General features: G+C 46.9%; 1 protein-coding gene across 1 annotated transcript; it reads right to left on the bottom strand.

The window, feature by feature from the left end:
* Window positions 1–308: 308 nt before the first annotated feature.
* Window positions 309–11,709, bottom strand: LOC135900757 (uncharacterized). Its single transcript, XM_065430308.2, has 2 exons — window positions 10,988–11,709; window positions 309–1,136 (listed from the first exon to the last, which is right to left on the bottom strand). The coding sequence occupies exons 1-2, from the start codon at window positions 11,594–11,596 to the stop codon at window positions 837–839; spliced, it is 909 nt and encodes a 302-aa protein (XP_065286380.1). The 5' UTR covers window positions 11,597–11,709; the 3' UTR covers window positions 309–836.
* Between the last annotated feature and the right edge of the window lie 7,053 nt (window positions 11,710–18,762).

Genomic DNA, 18,762 nt, shown 5'->3' with positions numbered 1-18,762 from the left:
ACGGAGATATTGTGGCTTGAAAAATGCTGTTCTTTCTGAATTTCCGCGAGATTTTTTTGCCACCTTGGCTGATAAAGAAATTTTTTAGAGCACTTCTATGTGGTTTCCAGTGATGATATTGCTACGGAACAGCCGCAACAGTGTGGCTGCACTGGGGAGTACAAAGACGACGTGTGTGCCAGCTTGATATAGCGTCGCCATTTTGGCCTCCGTGAGCTTCCCTGTAAATAAATTGTAAATAGTATTCGGCTTCAGCTTCACGTAACATTATTTGGAGATAAAATGGAAGGAGTTACAGAAACTGAAAATGTGATTGTCGAAAAATTTATTTCTTTGTTATTTTTTGCAATGTGAAAGCCGCGTCCCCCCTTAAAACCTGCAGATTCTTGCTGCCATTAGAGATATGTCACAATTACTAAAACATAAAAATGGAACATAAAATATCCAGCTAGCCTGTCTTATGCTAAAATTTCACACATCCACTTTGTACTGTGTGGTACAATAACACCAGGAAGACACACAAAGGAAGATGCACAACTTATTGACAAATACAGCAGTAACAACTGCCTCAGCAGTAGTGCCAAAATTAACACACCAATAATGAAATAATAACAAGTGCTAGCAATTACTGGCACGAATAAAGGAGATCAACTTAAAATGTAAATACAGCTGAGAGGTCCATACAGTCTCTGCATAATTTTTCTATGCACCATAACACAAGATAAATTAATTATGCAAATAACACAAATAAAAGAATAAATTAAGAAAGTATGGAGAACATAACAAATGCAAATCTATACATAGCAGACCCAATCGGAATCCGTAGCAACGGCACTTCATACAATGTGATAGTCACTTCCCAGAAAAGCCGGTAGCATGGGTTTGCTGATAATTGCATCAAAACCACGTACGTAGAGATCGCGTAGCTTGTCTAGCAATTTAGGGCCTTCAAAGCGCACCCATGTCCCCTTCCCATCACTGAGAGTGTACGACCTGTCCACAGGTCGTAAAGAAGGCCCAAGTTCGGCAAGAGCGGCATTCCAGATGTCAAGACGCTCTTCTGAATCCTTGTCACCTGTTGGTGGCTCGCGCAGATCTTTTGTCACTTTTGGAACATTGAGGGTACCCGGCTCAACCTGCAGGAGAATGTAGAATGAACACTGAGGAGTCATGTAGGCAAACAACACAGTCAACTGAACAAGGATACATTACAGTATACCTGCCAACCTGTGAACTTTATAATTCATGAGCATCGCACGGACACGAAATTTTACATTGGGGCGGGGGGGGGGGGGGGGGGTACAGCACACATGTTTTAAAAGTTTAGCTCAAGCACCCACCATTGTTGGATAAATAAAAACTTTAACCTGTATAGTTGCAGCATAGAAGTAAGCAAACTTGGAATACCAGATGCTGCCAACATTGTTTTGACTATTAGTCAGTTTTTTCAGCACCTTTACTGCTGCTGAATTCACCTGCTTCAGGAACCTATCTGAATAAATGTGGCAGAAGCAAATGCTCTTGTATATTACAGTTTGTGCATCACAATTTTGTGGCATGCATTCTTGCAATCGGTGCCTCCCTATCTTCTAATAGCTTAAACACATATTTGCAAATAAAACTTATTTGTCACAAAACTTCACGCAGCATTCATCAAATCGCAGAATGAGCCTGAACTGGTAAACATTATAAAAAATTCAAGCGAGTTGGTAGGTTTGCATTACAGGACACTGCAGAAATCAGCTTAGAGTGATAAGGAATTCTTTCAGAACTATTTTCACTCATTTCGGGCAAGAAGTTGAGAAGCAGAAGAGAACTGAAGGTAGAAGTTAAATTTCTCGAATTTCATGCTAAAATTCCAATGCCAATAGGGCAGTACAACATCATGGACATTAAAGTATCTTTTCGTGTTTGAGCCATTTTGGCTCAATAAATGTTTTGAAACTCGTAAACTATTTCCCTCATTTAGAAGAAAATATACCCAAGCTCTAACACCGAAAATTTCAATAGGCTGGAGCATGCGTTTTCAACTTCCCTGACGTCAGGGCTAGCTTGTGTAGGCATTTCAAAGTGGCATAGCCACTTTTCCTGTTTACTGCTGCTTCTTTTTAGGCCTACCAAGCTTCTTTCGTGGAAAGAGTGCCTTTATTTGGCATTATGGAAGGGTAACTTACCACAACATCTGAATTGCTTTTTCACTTCAGTGCACTGCACCTATAAAGTTGCCCTGAGACGCTTTTTAAACATAGTAAGAAAGCATTGCCGATCTGTTAACGAAGAACGCTCCTGTTAACATGTGAGCCAAACATTATTGCACTGCAGGCAGTAGGGAATTTACAATCTCTCAATGTTGTCACGCAGCTTCATCACATGCTGCTGGACTCTGCTAACAGCTATTGGCTGATTTTGTGACTGTGGGAACAATCACAGTAATAAAATGAGTGTTCATCTGAGCTAAATAAAAATGTATATGCGTGACCTCAAAAAGAAAAAAAAAATTCATTATTGCACTGCCCATCTAAACATGACAGATGCGCATTGCTGTGTCTGCTACGTGTGGCTTCCGATATGAAAAGCACAGCGCAGATACTGCAGCCACGGGTATCGCCACAAGCCGTCTTGTGCTCAACCACTGGGTGGCGCCACCAGGGTGTTGCTTCCTTGCTGTCTCACCTGTGTAGCTTCCAGTGCAAATGAAAGGAAATTCCAGCAAAACTTTTTGTTGGGCTAGTTGGTGCATTACTGAAGTACTATAGCGCCAAACTGACGACACAAGAAAAGACACGGACGAGCGCTTACTAACAACTGATGCTTTAATGACGGAAACACACAATATGTATACACAAATTTGGCGGCGCAACTCGCGCATTGTCATCACATGGTAAATGGACAAAAGGCGATAGAACGATTGTGGATGTGACGTTCGTGAAGATGACACGTGGTGTAAAAAGGAAGGGCATTGAATGCGTAAGCGAACCATCGAAAATTCTCTATAAAAGTGAGATGTCATTTCTAGAAGCCCATAGTTAAATCTGAGCATGTTGCTGCGCCGCCCATGCCTGGTGAACATTCCTAATCTTTTTGTTTTTTAGGGGGTACTCCCTTACGGCGGTGTTTGTGTATAGCGTAACCATTATCATTTATAGTCATTTGGCCCTGTACACCACGTGTCATCTTCACGAACGTCACATCCACAATCGTTCTATCGCCTTTTGTCCATTTACCATGTGATGACAATGCGCGAGTTGCGCCGCCAAATTTGTGTATATATATTGTGTGTTTCCGTCATTAAAGCATCAGTTGTTAGTAAGCGCTCGTCCGTGTCTTTTCTTCTTGTGTCGTCAGTTTGGCGCTATAGTACTTCACAAATGAAAGGAGACAGAAAACTGCTTGTTGGTATGATAACTAATAACTTCGCTTGTGCTTGAAGGATTTCGAAGAAAATTTCAGGCAGGACATCCATGAGGCAATGCAATTTATCAGTGATATAACGCTATGATTACTTCACTAAACACGTAACTTCAGCCTGTTCATCTTAACTCCTTTTGTGATGTGTAGTGTTTTTCTGTCACTTGGCAGCGCACGGATGTGCCTATTTATTATGACTTACTATTTAAAGGGCCCCTCACCAGGTCTGGCCATTTTGAGCTGTCAAGCACCATGCATACAATGCGCGCTAATGAACATGTCTGCAAAGTATTACGTTGCTACGCACTGCGGAAAGAGCTGAAATTTCAAACCAAACGCCGTTTTGCCCATCTGGTGGGCGCCGTGCTCACAGCCGGAGAGTCGATGCAAAAAGATATTGTTTCTATCCATGACCATACTAGTTTATGTTGTAGTTTAAATAATATTCTTGCATGGCGCAGGTGCTGGGGAATGACACTAAATAAAGATAAAATTGTACTACTGCGAATGACACATAAGAAATCACCCCTGCTTTATACATATAAGTTAGATTCATCACCTCTTCATGAAGTCACTAGTTATAAGTACCAAGGAGTGACCCTTAAAAACACTATCATGGAACGATCACATAACTAACACTTGTGCTTCAGCCTTCAGAAAACTAAGCTTTTTGGTACACCAACTTAAGAAAGCCCCTTCTAACATTAGAATGTTATGCTACCTCTCCCCAATTAGACCTAAGCTGGAATATGCATGCATAGTTTGGGATCCTAATATCAATAGTCTAATATCACCTAATATCAATAGTCTGGAGAGAATTCAGAGAAAAGCAGTCAGATTTAAACTCAACAAATTTCCAAGATCTGGTTCCCCCACTGAACTTATGAAAATTAACAACACTCAACCACTTGAGCTTAGAAGAAAGAAACAGAGGCTTGAACTCCTTAAACTACTTCGCACTTACAATTTACCCCTTGACTTGTCTGAATATTTATCACAGTTATCAAGCAGAATTACATGCCACCACAGACATGATGCATTGACCCTTTACCTTGCAAGAATGAGCACGTATAAGTTTTCTTTTTTCCTTGAACTGTAACCGAATGGAATTGTGTAGTTGAATCCACATTCTAATCTTGCAATTTTTATTGTTTCGTTTGTTTTGTCAACCTTATTTTCATTGTATGTACCATATTTCACCTCCCCTGCTTGGACCACGTGCCCGCAGTATTTAATAAATAAATAAATACCGCACAAGTGTGCTGTGCCTACGTACATGGCAGTGCTGTGACGTTGCTCATAGTGGCACATGATCTCGAGAATTATTCTAGGCAACATCTGTTATTTGTTTAACCTGTTGCTTCAATCGACGAATTAAAGCTTAGAGAAATAATGAAACACATAAGACAAATGTCTGCGCATTTTTGTTTTACTTTGCACCGCAGCAAGAGAGAAGTACTCACGTTTAGTCCACGTGTTCCCACGTCATTCATTCATGCGCGCAGACAACACGACTCATTTTCTACCGTCTTCCAGCACGCGATCATGCTCTGTGATCCGCTAATGTCTGCTTCGGTCGTGCAGCACTGACTTATAGTCAGGTGTTCTCGTGCACAGCATACAAAATTGCGCGCTGTGTGAAATGAGAAAAACGCAACAGCTTACGTGCAACGTCGTCAGTGGAAATGCACCGCGCAGCAAAAAAGCAAGGGGAAAAAAGTGAAGGCGGGGCCTGTGAGGCATGTGTCACCCGACCCTCAAGCTCTGGTGTGGGAGAACGCAGGGGAGAAATTTCGCTTGCAGAGGCTAGATGGGGCAAGTGAAGAGAATGTCTCTCTTGGTAGTGGCGCTCGCCTCCTGAAATCATCAGGTCACAGCACTGAAATATTTCTATATTGGCTATTAATAAACTAATTTGAAATATTCTTGTGGCAGAATGCTCCCGAGAGGGCACATAACTTCCAGTGTATAACGGAAATTTGCTATGTGGCCTGGTGAGGGGCCCTTTAAACCTACCGTGAGACAAATGATGGAATGAAAAATGGTAGGTGTTAGCAAATGGGAGACGCTCACTTCTATTTGACATTAAGAGGAAGGAGGAGGAAAACGTTTTTAATGTCCAACTTAGAAGGCCTTGCGGCCCCAGTCCTAGTCGTCGGCCAGGAGCCTTTGTACCCTGGCAGTGTCTTCAGGGAGCTAGGCAACCTGGAGCTGTTTTTCGAGATCCTAGCTGAGCAGCAGAGTCTTCGACTGCTGTGCTCTGGTCATGTTACCTAGCTTTTTCTTGGGGCAGGACCAAATTGTATTACTTAAGTTAGCGTTCGCAAAAAAAAACTTGTCTGTGTTGCTTCTTGTATGTTTTTTTTTCTTGTTATTTAGAATTATGTACTTGGTGTAAACTTGACTCTTCGTTGTGTTTTTAATAACAAAGCATTGTATAACTGTATAATTTTGTATAATTGTTTGCTGCTCTTTATACTGTGTCAATTTTCCCCCCCTTACCCAATGCCCATTCTTCGGGCCTGTAAGGTATTTTGAATAAATAAATAAACTTACATAATCCTGAATATTGACGAAGGTGGCAATAGCTAGCTATAAGTCACTAGTTGCGGGAAAGTATTTGTAGGAGATGCCAGGCCACCACTTGCTTCTTAGTGAGTGACGGGTGGGTGCGCAGGGGTACCGGCAACCCTCTCATTTGTAGTAATATTTAGTTTCGCTATAGGTCACCACATGATCACTCCTCGACCCCAGCGAAGACAGATCACCTGCTCAGCTTGAGAGTCCTCAAGCTATGCAATGAGCTGCATCATTTCCAGGGAGGGACAAATGTGCTGGTGCCCATATAACTTGTATTCATGAATAATTGGAGTTGGTCATTAGGATTCCCAGTGCTTGCAGGGATATTCGTCCTCTGGCAAAGTTGCTTACAGTGCTCTTGGAGTCGCTAATGATGACTTTGGAATTAGTAGAGGCAATTGCAATCGCAACTGCCTCTTCAAGGTCATCATTAGCGACTTTAGGTGGAAGAAATGGAGCTCGGCTGGTCAAGTAATGCATAGGGCAGATAGCTGACAGTCTATTGCAGAACAGGTGCCAAGGGAGGGAAGCAAACCGGAGTACAGCAGAGAATTATGTGGGGTGATGAAATGAGAAAACTTGCAGGCATAAGATGGGGTCGCATGGCACAAGACAGGTAATGCAAGAGTGCTGGGGAAGGCATGCAATGGACATAAGTGGGCTGATGCTGATGTTAACATACCTACTTAAAAAACAAATAAATTGTGGGGTTTAGTATCTTAAAAATGTGCAGTGGTTTGTTGGGGCTGTCATAACGCAGGACTCCAGATAATTTTGAGCAGATGGGTTCTTTAACACATACACAAAGTAACATACATCAACATTTTAAAAGCGAAAGCTTTACTGGCCGCGAACTTGCGATTTCGCCGTGGCCGTGCTCCAAGGAGGCACGACGTCACACCTTGTCGTTGCGCCCGCCTCTGCTTGCTTCGCCAGCTGCATAGCATGCCTGATAACATGTCGGAGGATTGAAAAGGAGAGCTTGCGTGCGCCGCAACCACAGTTGAGGCGACAGTATGGATGGCGACAAATCTGATAAGCAGGAGGAGGCCTGGAATCGACACCGGAACGAGATGAAGAGGAAACGAATCGCCCAGGAAACCGACGAACAGCGCGCCGTACGAGTGGCTAAACGCCATAACATAGCTAGACAACCAGACTAACCTGGACTTGCAATCAAGATTAACCAAGGCTAACCATACTATGCCTTAGCTTTCACTACGTACATCCTGGCATAGCCAAGCTAAGTCACTGCCAGTTTTCTTTATTATGCCCTATCAAAACATACTGGTCTCAATGATGGGCATACCTTCTTCACTTGCGATTTGCAAGTGCTCTTTCTAGCCATAACTATTTTGTTAATCAGTACAAATATATGGCATAACAATCTCCACTGATGTTTTGGCAAAATATACATTGCTGAGAAGAACTGACAAAGAAAGAAGCACAGGGGGGACGGCAAATGACTGAACGTTCACAAAAACTAAACGCAGGGCATGTGCAAATATTTTGTGCAGGTGCCCATTAGTTCTGTCCATTGAAAATCTCGTCTAACACTGCTTTTTGCATCTTCAGAGTCATGAAACGCACGCAGCTGCTGTACAGACAGAATTTTCCATTAATCGGCAAGTTTTGTAAAGTTTGCAGAATGTCGACAGCATGCAAGAACTCTCCACAGGAATGACACATATGAGTGACTATTTAGTGCCTAGCCTACTTCGAAAGAACCTATGCACTAACTTCAAAAATATGCCTGGTATAAAACATTGTCGGGAACAAAAAAAAAAGCGAGCACTCTACATGACAACATAGTGGAACCATAAGCAGACATCCAGCCATCTACCTTGCAACTCGTTTTACTACAAAACTTTATGAATATAAAACTCGCAGCACAGGGCCACGAAAGAGTGTTTCAAGATGGGTGTGACATGTTTTAAATATCATTATTATAAAATGATCTCGCTTTATGGTGCGCCATCCTGGCACACGCAATGTGCACGCAGCAGCTGAAGGGCACATAGAGTTGTACAGCCTTTTGAAAAAATAAAAGATATGGCACTGTGTTACATCACCACTGGTGCCTGCTAATATACAATGTTGATGACACATTGCACATACAGTTATTTTAAACTGGAGTGTCTGAGATAGCTGCTTATGTGCCTGTTGAATGTCCTCCTTGCGGAAAGTAGCCTGTAATATAGCATGACAATGACAAGGTGGACAGTGCTGACTATCAAATGAAGGATTTCATTAAATTCAGACTAATTAATAGCAGGACATATACATGGCAAGAAGGCTGGAAATGCAACAGGCCACCACTTAATGATGCTTGTCCAGATAATCTCACAACCACTCAAAGTCACAGACGATCTAGTGGGACACAATATGGCCTGCATACATATAGCACTTCTTCACTAATGTGCCACCTTGTCTTTATGCCTAGAAAGCACTAGTATTTTAAAACAATAGGCAACCAAAGGAGTCGCAATATCCTGAGGGCAAATTTGTCTTTCTGAGCAACAGAGTCCTGGGAATGGTAAAGCTGCAAGTCAAGGGCTGAGTGCCCAAAACATCTGCCAAGAATTTGCCAGGTATTATCACTATATCTGCGAAGTGTGTCACATCCCCTCTATAAATTGAGGGCAAGGTTTGGTTTTAACACTGTGCCTTCAGCAAAAAACAAGTTGGGTAAGTGGTGTGCTGCTGTAGACAGAAAGGGCAACGACATACGTGATTGGCACAAGTGCTATATTAAGCACCATGATAGAACGGTCACATGTGAGACCAGTGTCATTTATGATATTCCCCTATCATGCAGGAAATGCTACATTGTTCAGACCAGGCACTACCTCAACAACCGGTTAATGGATCATAAAGCTTCTGAGGAGTCGGCAATCATCTAACCTATGAAAAATGCACTGTATAGAATGTGCATTTGTAAAGAATAGACACTTGGTGCATATGGGCATGATCTGTGTGAGCATAGCCAGAAACCACTGGAGAAAGGCATTTTGAGTAAATGCTTGATGTTACTGCAAGCTATGCACCCATTCATTATTTATCATGACGATCCTGACAGCAGGCTTGCAAGAAGTGGCCTTATTGACAGGCACATGAACATCATAGGACACACATGTGCAATGTCATGTCTTGACACCAGGCGCTTGCTTTGTCAGGTGGTGCAGGAATGCCTTATGGCACACACTAGCAGGTCCCGTATTTCGTCCTTGCCTGTATATGCAGAGATCACAGATCGCTGAACTTGTAGTAGCAATGGCTGGTGTACATGTGGGAAGGAGACAGGTGCCCAAATTTGTGGGGAGCACACACGTCTATTCCCTCCGACATATTCGCATCATTGTGTCTGCAGGGTGCGAACCCGACAACGCGAGTATTCAGGAGGGAATGGACACATGCGCTCCCCACAAAGTAAGATCAGCACTTCAGACGGAATGGGCATGTCCACTCGGTGGACACTTAGAGAACACCCCTCCTGGTAGCAAGCAGCCAATCACCTTCGCACATCATAACCAGCTATGATGTGATTAGACACAAGGATGAAGTGGTGGATATGAATGAAGTGCTCCACCAATTTCCTTTTCTTTTGGCCTTGTGTCAATTGGCGCACTATCAAGTCATGGTGGCATCTATCCTTGACCTCATATCATCCTATGTCATAAAACCAGGGTCGGTATAATGTAAAGCTATTCCAATCTGTTTTATTTCCAAATCCGCCTTTAGCTCTATGCGATAGGCCAGAATGGTAGGGGTCCAGGGCATGTGGGCGGGCGCCACGCCCCTATGGGCACAGCTCGAGCCATTTTGACTGATCTGGTAGAGCTGATGGCAGATTTGGAATAAAAACATATTGGAATATTTTTATGTTATACTGGCCCAGGAGACAGCCCAAGTGGGAAGTTTTGCTTTGTACCACTAGTACTGAAAACAAAGTTGCCAGCTGACTTGAGCACAACGTCTCACTTTGACTTGTTTGCATTGGGCATGAAAGGCACGAATGGTTTGATTCTGTAATTCCAAAGAAGTACCGCTATAAAATATTATGCAGATCCCACGCACTGCAGCAATCGACATGAGCGAAGCATTGTGCTGTTTGCTCTTGAAATAATTAGGGATGATGTTAACGGTGAATTTCTTTTAGCATTTAGTCCAATACAAGAGTGGCGAGTTGATGGCAAATGTTACCTCGAGTGCACCACTGCTGTTTGTGTAGGAAAAAGAACACGCAGCGAGCCATGTTTGCTTGAGGAGTTGTGTGCCATTGTTTATCACCATTATCAAGCCGCATTTTCCCTCACCTGCCTTTTACTCATGTATGGGTACTACAAGCGAAGAGTGGCAAGGCTGCCATTCAATCGTTTTGTGGCTGTGTCGGTGTTATCCATTCTTTGCCTCCTCTCCCTGCGTCTTCTCTACCATTCTATCTAAGCCCCCCCCCCCCCCTTCCTTTGGACAGTTGCACGTTGGAAGGTCAGCGACGCCGTTTCTGTAATGCTTTTGAGGGGAAAGGTCACGGATAACTACAGGTGATGATGATGATAGTGATCTAAAGAAAGGAAGGTCGCTTGATTCTGCAACCCGTGCAGAATCAAGCGTCCTTTCTTTAAATCACTGTCAATAGGGTATTGTGGCAACTCCAAGGGAGCTCCAGAGGGCACCGTGCACATGCGACGCGATAGAAAGGCCCAAACGAGTTTCTGGCGACGCCTTTCATTTATCCGCGCTCGTGCCACGTACATGCACGCTGCGAAACAACTCTCGACGCGGCGTGCAAGACGGCGACAGCAGCAGTGGGAAATTTGAAGGAATTGGCAGAGAAAGCATCGCTGTAAAATGCGATGCAGCGCTACGAGACTACAGCGGCGTTTCAAGGCGTCCCCCATACCGTAGGCGAGTCTTGGCGGTCGCGCCACGTACAAGACCCACGATCTCATATATAAGGCTGAATCTACTGTGTTACCTTCGACTACAGACAGCATACCTGTACTGGTAGCTGCGAGAGGCATGAGCGGAACACCGTCTCGAGGTCTCCACACGGCACGTCCAGCTTGAGCACCGGTGCGCCTGCAATTGCCCTGTCCAGTGCCAGCAGCAAGCGGCGCATTCCATGTCGCTCCGGCGCAAACAACGCCATCAACGGCAGCCCGGGCCACAGGACCACGTACGACGCCTCGTGGTCAAGAGACAGGGCCCCCAGGTTCTGGACGAGCAGACAGGCGAACACGGTGCCATCGTCCAAAGTCCACTGCAGCGTCGCCTCGCCGTAGTGAACTCGAAGTACCGTCACCACGCGTGACAGCAGCCTCGAAAAGTTGGAAAGAATCGAAGCTGTCTTGAAGCGAATGACATGCCACGGCCGGTGGCTTCTTCGCGGTATCAGCCAGCAGTGTAGCCGAGCAACACAGTGCAGACGCTGGCTCTGGTCCGTCACATCTTGCAAAGCACGAATGATATCGTTCACGGCACGACGATGGCTCTTATTCTGCAGCGGCGGTAGCCAAGTAAGGCCGGCATCGTCCAGGGAGTAAAGTTGGGCCAGGGTCAACTCTTCGAGCCATGACTTCAAAAGCGTCAGGTCGACTGTCGTCATTGTTCATTGTGCGTTCAACGAATATCATAAACGCCCGTTCTCACCGCGCGCCATAGAGTTTCTCACTATATGCCGCGCGCGTCTAAATTCTGGATGGATGGATGGATGGATGATTGTGGCTCAACCCTTTGAATCGGGCGGCGGCGACGCGCGCCACCTAGCTGTACAAAAAATCCCTCACGTGACCTGATCCTAGGTGCCTAGGGACAGGATCATTTAGGGATTTTTTAGAAGGCGCGTTGGTGGCGCCGAGCGATGCAGTGGCGTGTTCGATCTCCGCATGGTTCTCCGCGTGATCGTCCTCTGCCCGCGCGGACCGGGCGTATGTAGCTTATGTGATTGTGCTTGCGTTGCTTGTGTTGGTTGTAGGTTCTGTGTTACTTGGCGGAAAGCCGTGAGTAGTGGTGGTGCGTGGATTCACGAGACGTTCATTTGAGGGATCGCCAGCCGTTTATGCGCAGGCGCGAGTAAGAGCGAACGCGCGAAAAAATCTGGGAGGCTTTTGTTCCTTGAATATATGACTCAGCCTAGGCACTACGGCGGAGGTTTAGCGCGCGTTTGTACGCGTTTGTCCCTAGCCGTGCCGGCAATGCGGTTGAGTTTGTTTACGCTCGGACCATTTTTATGCTCGGACGCTGGCTGCAGGCGCTGTGAAATAGGTGAAGCAGCGGGCACTGACGCCCGATTTGGCGACCGCTGTGTCGGACACAATGTCTCGCACCTGCTGCGCTCGTGCTAAGTCAGTCGTGGCGGATCATAGCTGTAACATAGCACCGGCAGCGTAGCTGCCGTCATGTAAGAAGGGAGACGTTGACGACCCAGTGGTTAGCCGAGAACAACGCACAAGTGTTTAATACACGTATATAAAAAGTAAAAGGGGAAAGGGAAAAGGAGGAGTGAACGTAGAAAAAGAACTCGGCGCCTGCGCATTGACAGCGCGCACATGACGCGGTAGTTTGATACCACATTTTACAATAGCTTTCTCGCGCCTTACGGCGATGTACGTACCTACAGATGTTTCTGTGGGAACAGTTGACCGTAGTAGAGCCACAGAACACCTATACAAACTTGTAGAGCCCGGGCCGCATAGGTTGAAAACCTAGAATTCAGAGCGCCTTAGCAATCGCGGATGAGCGCAAGTGGCTAAAAGGCCGCCGGTGACGATGACTGACTCAGCAGCAGTGCCACAGGCGCGAGAAAGTCTGTCTGACATACCTTCAGAGGCAAAGTTCTGACTGGTGTTGCAAAAGTCGCGGGGCGTGGTACTGCTGAACTTAGCGTCACAAGTTGGCGGCTGGACGTAATTATACGTATTCAATCGTGTTCTTTTTTTTTTCTTTTACTAATTGTGACAACGTGTCATTATTTCGCGTTATGGTGGCGCCTCCAGGACACCAAAGCGGCAACGGGTACACCAAAGCTGGAGGCAGGGCGGCCTGCGTCGCGGACAGCCAATTTTTTATGCGAACACTCCCTGGCACGCGCAGGCCTCGGCGAGCGCCAACCCACGGACCAGTTCGGGTTGGCCCCCCACAATCCCTTGGGTGGCCCCCCACTATCCCTGGAGATCCTGCGCCGCCTGCTCCTGGAGCAGTGCTTGTGAAAAATGCAATCTATCGTCGCGACGAAAAAAACGACCCGCCACTTGTACTACACTAGTCAGAACCTTGCCCCTTTAGACACAGTGAACGCGTCCATGCCCACTGCCTCACCGCTCGGGCAGCCAGCGGCGGAGGGCAAACTCGACCGCACCCCACAACGCCGGCAGATAGAATAAAGAACACCTTGCCGGCATGTCTAGGGGATAAACGCATACAACACGTGCTAAGAAATCTACTCCGTAGTGCCTAGGCGAGCAAAAGCCCCCAGATTTTCTCTCTCGCGCCTGTTCTTACTCGCGCCTGCGCACAAACGACTGGCGATCCCTCATATGAATGTCTCGTGAATCACGTGCTGCAAACCGCCATTCCTCGCGAGGCGCTGCAGGAGCTAGGGGCGTGTCCGCAAGCGTACGTGTGGTCTCGGCTTTACGCGTCGCGTTTTCATGTACTTGCGCGTAAAAGGCGTTCCTTGATATTCGATCGCGTTTCCGTTTTCAAACACTACAGCTGTGAGCAAAAGTAAACTGACCACAGGGTCAGCCAGGAAACGAAATTTCATCATGAGTGCACTGCAAAGTTCGCAATGCCAAGCTTCGAGTGCAGTCCTCAATTTCCCAGTTCTATTCAGTCAGCGGATAAAATCGGCTTTATCGCGCAAACTCTGGTCCGCATAGTTTCGCTCACGGCTGTACGTTATGCAGTATATTCAGCATGCTGCCTTCTAGAATGTCTCGGCAGCCTTTGCGGGGCGTCACTGCTTTATTTCGACGTATAATCGCGACAACCATTCGTGACTTTGTTGCAGACGCCCGCCACAATCGGTCGTGAAGCGAGCGAGCCATGGCCCAAGCCAGCCACGGTCCCGTGACTTCTACAAGCAGTCCTGAGGTGAAAACGGCGTTCGGCTTCGGCACCGGCCTGGACCGGGTCCCCGCCTCGTTTTCTGGAGCCCTTCCCTCAGACCAGGATGTGCTGCGCCTGCGGACTGGTGCCCTCCACGTTGGTCATACTGTCCTGCCACCACCCGATCTGCCGACCCTGCTACGACGAGCAGGAGCAGCAGCACGGGCACCACTGCCCCGTGGAGAAGCGACCCTTCCGAGAGGAAGACCTCGCGTGGACGCGCTTTAGCAGCGACGCGCTAATGGCCCGCAGGGTGCTCTGCGGGAACACGCCCAACGGGTGCGGCTTTCAAGGCGCAGCGGCCGCCATGGTGAATTACTTCAAAAACGACTGCCGGTTCCACGTCGCGGCCTGCCCCCTCATCTTCCTGCAGCGGCAGATGGCTGAACACAGGCCCTCGGGTTGCCTGATGCATGCTTCCCGTTTACGAGCCACCGAGCCATTGCGCGGACATCGCGCAGTCGGACGAACCACGCAAACAGATCGCCGTACATCTCACGTTCATGCGGGCAAGCCTCGAACTTCTTCAGGACCACGTATACCGCGACAGATTTGGTTCTGTCGTGGAGAGACTGTCTCAATTAGATAGCAGCGTCCGAGGCGTCGAAGGGAAGCTCGACTACGAAAGCCAGGGCGAGCAGTCGTACTCGAGCTCCGCTTTCAGTAGAGCCAATGCAGGACACCCCGAGGAGAGAGAGAAAAAAAAATGGCTGTGGCTTAGCTAAAGTTAAGCCCAGGATGCGAAGCATACTAGCCTTTATTTTAACGCGACAGCGTTAAGGTGCTCGTGTCGCAGAAAAGCCGGTGTCGTCGGCGTAGGCTCAGGCGTGCGGCGCTTGCTCAGGCGCACATTTCGTTGTCGCGCCGAACGCTGCGTTGCTCGACGCTCACCGCGTCCGATGCGGGGGCGCATAGTCGCTGCGCCGTAGCAAAGCCACCTAGAAACAGTCTCTGTAGCACGCCGCAACCTTCGCTTCTCATTCCAACGAGCAGCTCTGTCTCCAGGAGGCATCTCACCTCGTGAGGGTCTAGCAGAGGCAAGCACAGCTGCTTATATACCGCCGCGAGCGACGGCGCGAGTTGGAGCCCCGTTTCTCCTGTGCGAAGGCTGGGCAAGGGAACGAAGGCCGTACTTATCCTCTTCGACGAAAGCACAGTTCCGAGGCAAGTGTACCTGTCGCCCACGCCAACGAGATGCGTCCTGTACAAGAAAAAGTACGAGGTATGCTATGCGTGCGGTCGATTGGGACACAGATCGGACGTGTGCCCAAACCCGGACAACAAAAAATGCCGAAGATGTGGGGAAGAAAACCCGCAGGAGGACCACCAATGCGAAGCCAAATGCCAGCTCTGCGGGAAAGAGCACCCACTCGGCGACAAGAGATGCAAAGAGCTGTACAGAACACCGTACGAAATCAAGAAAAAAATCTGGGAGAAGAAGAAAGACAAGCAGGAGGAGCTGAAGACCCAACAACGGCAACCCCCTGCGGACGGAGCTGAGAAACTCCCCAAGGAGGACTTCCCCAAGCTGGAAGGAAACAACCAAGGAAACTTGCTGACCCCCGGTTACCAGGAGACCAGGGGACGCAGGAGATCGAGATCCAGGGACCCAAAGGACCCATGGGGCAAGGGACGAAGCAGAAGCAGGGATCCAAGCAGAGAGCCCAAACAAGTAAGCTTTGTAGAAGGGTCCTCCCAGGCCAAAGATGATAAGGACAGAGAAATAGAACAGTTAAAGAAAAAAGTAGCGGAGCTACAAGGGCTCATAAGTAACCTTATGAAAGCGCAAAAAGAAAAAGAGAAGGCAACATCCCCCCCTCCCCGCACACAACCCGCACAACCCAAGCAGGTAGCCCAACAAACCACTCCCCCAACACCCAAGCAAAGTGAAATGGAAGGAGAGAAAATGGATGAATCAGAAACAGTCAGGAGACCCCCACTTAAACGAAAAGGAGATAACGAAACAGACATGTGGGCAGAACTAAAGAAGGAATGCGAGGCGAATAGGAACGCAATGAAAACGATACAAACAGAACAAAGAGACTTCATGGCACAGGTCATGACTGCACTCAGCCAGATACAAAAAAATATAAACCAAAGATTTGAAAGTATAACAGCAGAACTACAGGCACAGAGAACTGAACTACAAACACAAAGAACCGAGCTGGTTGCCCTTGCGGAGCGACAGAAAAACTTAGAGGACTCCTTTACCCAAATCCAATATGGCCAGAAACGCACGAATTAAGTCTATCATTTGGCAATGGAACTGCCGAGGGTTCCAACGCAAGCGAGCGCTACTGCAAAACTACATCGATACACTAGAAGAAAAGCCGCTAGCAATAGCGCTGCAAGAAACCGGTAAATTAGCATCCCTCCCAGGATATCAGGCGTTTCACAGTGATAAGGGGGAAAAATCGAGGGTAACAACCCTAGTGAAAAGAAACGTAGCAACAATCGAACACGAGATTCAATCCAGGGACACAGAAGGAGTCTTAGTGGAGATGCTTACGGGTAGAAAAGAAGAGCCCAGCCTATTTCTACTAAACATCTACTCAAGTCCTAGACAGAAAAAAGTCAGGTTTAGGGCCATCTTCCGCAAAGCCCTGAAAGCAGCAGGAAAGAACCCTCTATTCATAGTAGGAGACCTAAACGCGTTGCATGAGGAATGGGGATACAACAGAAGGGATGGCAAGGGAAGGCAGCTGTGGGAGGACATACAGGAACTGAACCTCTCACTACACACCGACCCAGGAAACCCAACTAGAAAAGGAAACAGCGTCACCGCAGATACTACACCCGACCTAACACTCTCCAAAAACACCAAAGCAGTAACGTGGGACAATACAGGACAAGACTTAGGCAGCGATCACTACATAATTGCCACCACATTAATGAAGGGAGTAAAGGAAAAACGACTAAAACAGCCAAAAGTTACAGAATGGGATAGATTTAGAAAGCGGCGAGAGGAATCTCCAACCACAATCATCACAGATCTAAGAGAATGGACAGACACACTTAAAAAACACGTCACCGAAGCAACGGTTACTTTAGAAGGCCAAGACGCTCCACTTATAGCAGACAACAAGCTATTGCACATGTGGGAAGCAAAGGGTAGTCTAGAAAGCCGGCTCAAAAAACAGAGATGGAACCGGAATCTAAAAAGAAGAATAGCCAGACTAAATCGAGAGATTGAAAAATACGCACTGCAGCTATGCGAGCAAAACTGGTGTAGCACATGTGATGACATGGAAAAAGGTATGAGTTTAGCAAAAACATGGAACATCCTAAGACACCTGCTAGACCCAACCCAATCAAAGTCGCAGACAAACATAAGGCTAGCCAAAACACGACATAAATACGACGGAACAGACGAGAGCTTCATGGAAGAGATCAAACAAACATACATAGGAAGCGTGACTCGCACCAGCCTACCAGAGTATGGGGGACCCCTAAATGAGGAGCTAGATGCACCCATAACAGAGGCAGAAGTGAGAGGGGAAATAATCAGACTTAAAACGAAATCGGCCCCAGGCCCAGATGGAATAACAAACAAGATGCTGCGGAACCTAGACGATGAGTCGATCACAGCTATAACCAAATACATTCTACAGGTATGGGAGAAAGGCGAACTCCCGAAACAATGGAAAGAGGCTAGCATCATACTAATCCCCAAACCGGGCAAGCCCCCTAAGCTAGAGAATCTCAGGCCGATCTCCCTCACATCATGCGTAGGGAAATTAATGGAGCATGTAATCCAGACAAGGTTAACCCGATTCATGGAGGGAAATGAACTATGGCCGAATGAGATGGTTGGATTCCGACCGGGCTTAAGTACCCAGGACGTGATGCTGCGGCTTCAACACGACATCATAAACTCAAGATCAAGAGATATAAAAGCAATCCTAGCTCTAGACCTCAAGAAAGCCTTTGACAATGTCAAACACGAGGCAATCCTGACAGAAATGCAAGAAATAGGTGTAGGATGCAGAACCTACAACTATATAAAGAACTTCCTGACAAACAGGACGGCAAAGATTAGATACCAGGATTTGGAATCGGAAGAAATAGAACTGGGAAACAGAGGTACCCCGCAAGGATCTGTACTCTCCCCACTCCTCTTCAATCTGGCTATGAGGGGCCTCCCGGCTAAACTCAGGAAAATAGAAAATTTAAACTTCAGCATGTACGCAGACGATATAAATGTTTGGATACACAAAGGTAACGACGCGGAAATAGAAAACAAACTGCAAACAGCCGCGGACACAGTAATCGAGTATGCAGCAACTAGGGGACTTACTTGCTCACCAGAAAAATCGGAACTCTTAATGTACAATCCCAAATCATTAAGGCTGAAAAGAGACAGCGATCTCAACATCACGGTTGGGGGCAAACCAGTACCCAAAGTAGATAAGATAAGAATATTAGGACTTTTCATCCAAAGCAATGGATACAACGACGAAACCATAAGGAAACTGGAAGGTTATGCAGCACAAGTCACCGGGATATTCAGAAGAATAGCTCTCAAGGGGAGAGGGCTAAGAGAAAGAAGCCTAGTTAAGCTAGTACAAGCGTACGTCATCAGCAGACTTAGCTACGCCACACCATACCTTAACATCCGGGCTTCAGAAAGAGACAAATTAGACTCGATCATCAAAAGATGCT

The sequence above is a fragment of the Dermacentor albipictus genome, chromosome 8, assembly GCF_038994185.2.
Source record: "Dermacentor albipictus isolate Rhodes 1998 colony chromosome 8, USDA_Dalb.pri_finalv2, whole genome shotgun sequence".
NCBI lineage: Eukaryota > Metazoa > Arthropoda > Arachnida > Ixodida > Ixodidae > Dermacentor > Dermacentor albipictus.
The sequence above is the reverse complement of the archived record's forward strand: the minus strand, read 5'-3'. Positions and strand labels throughout refer to the sequence as shown.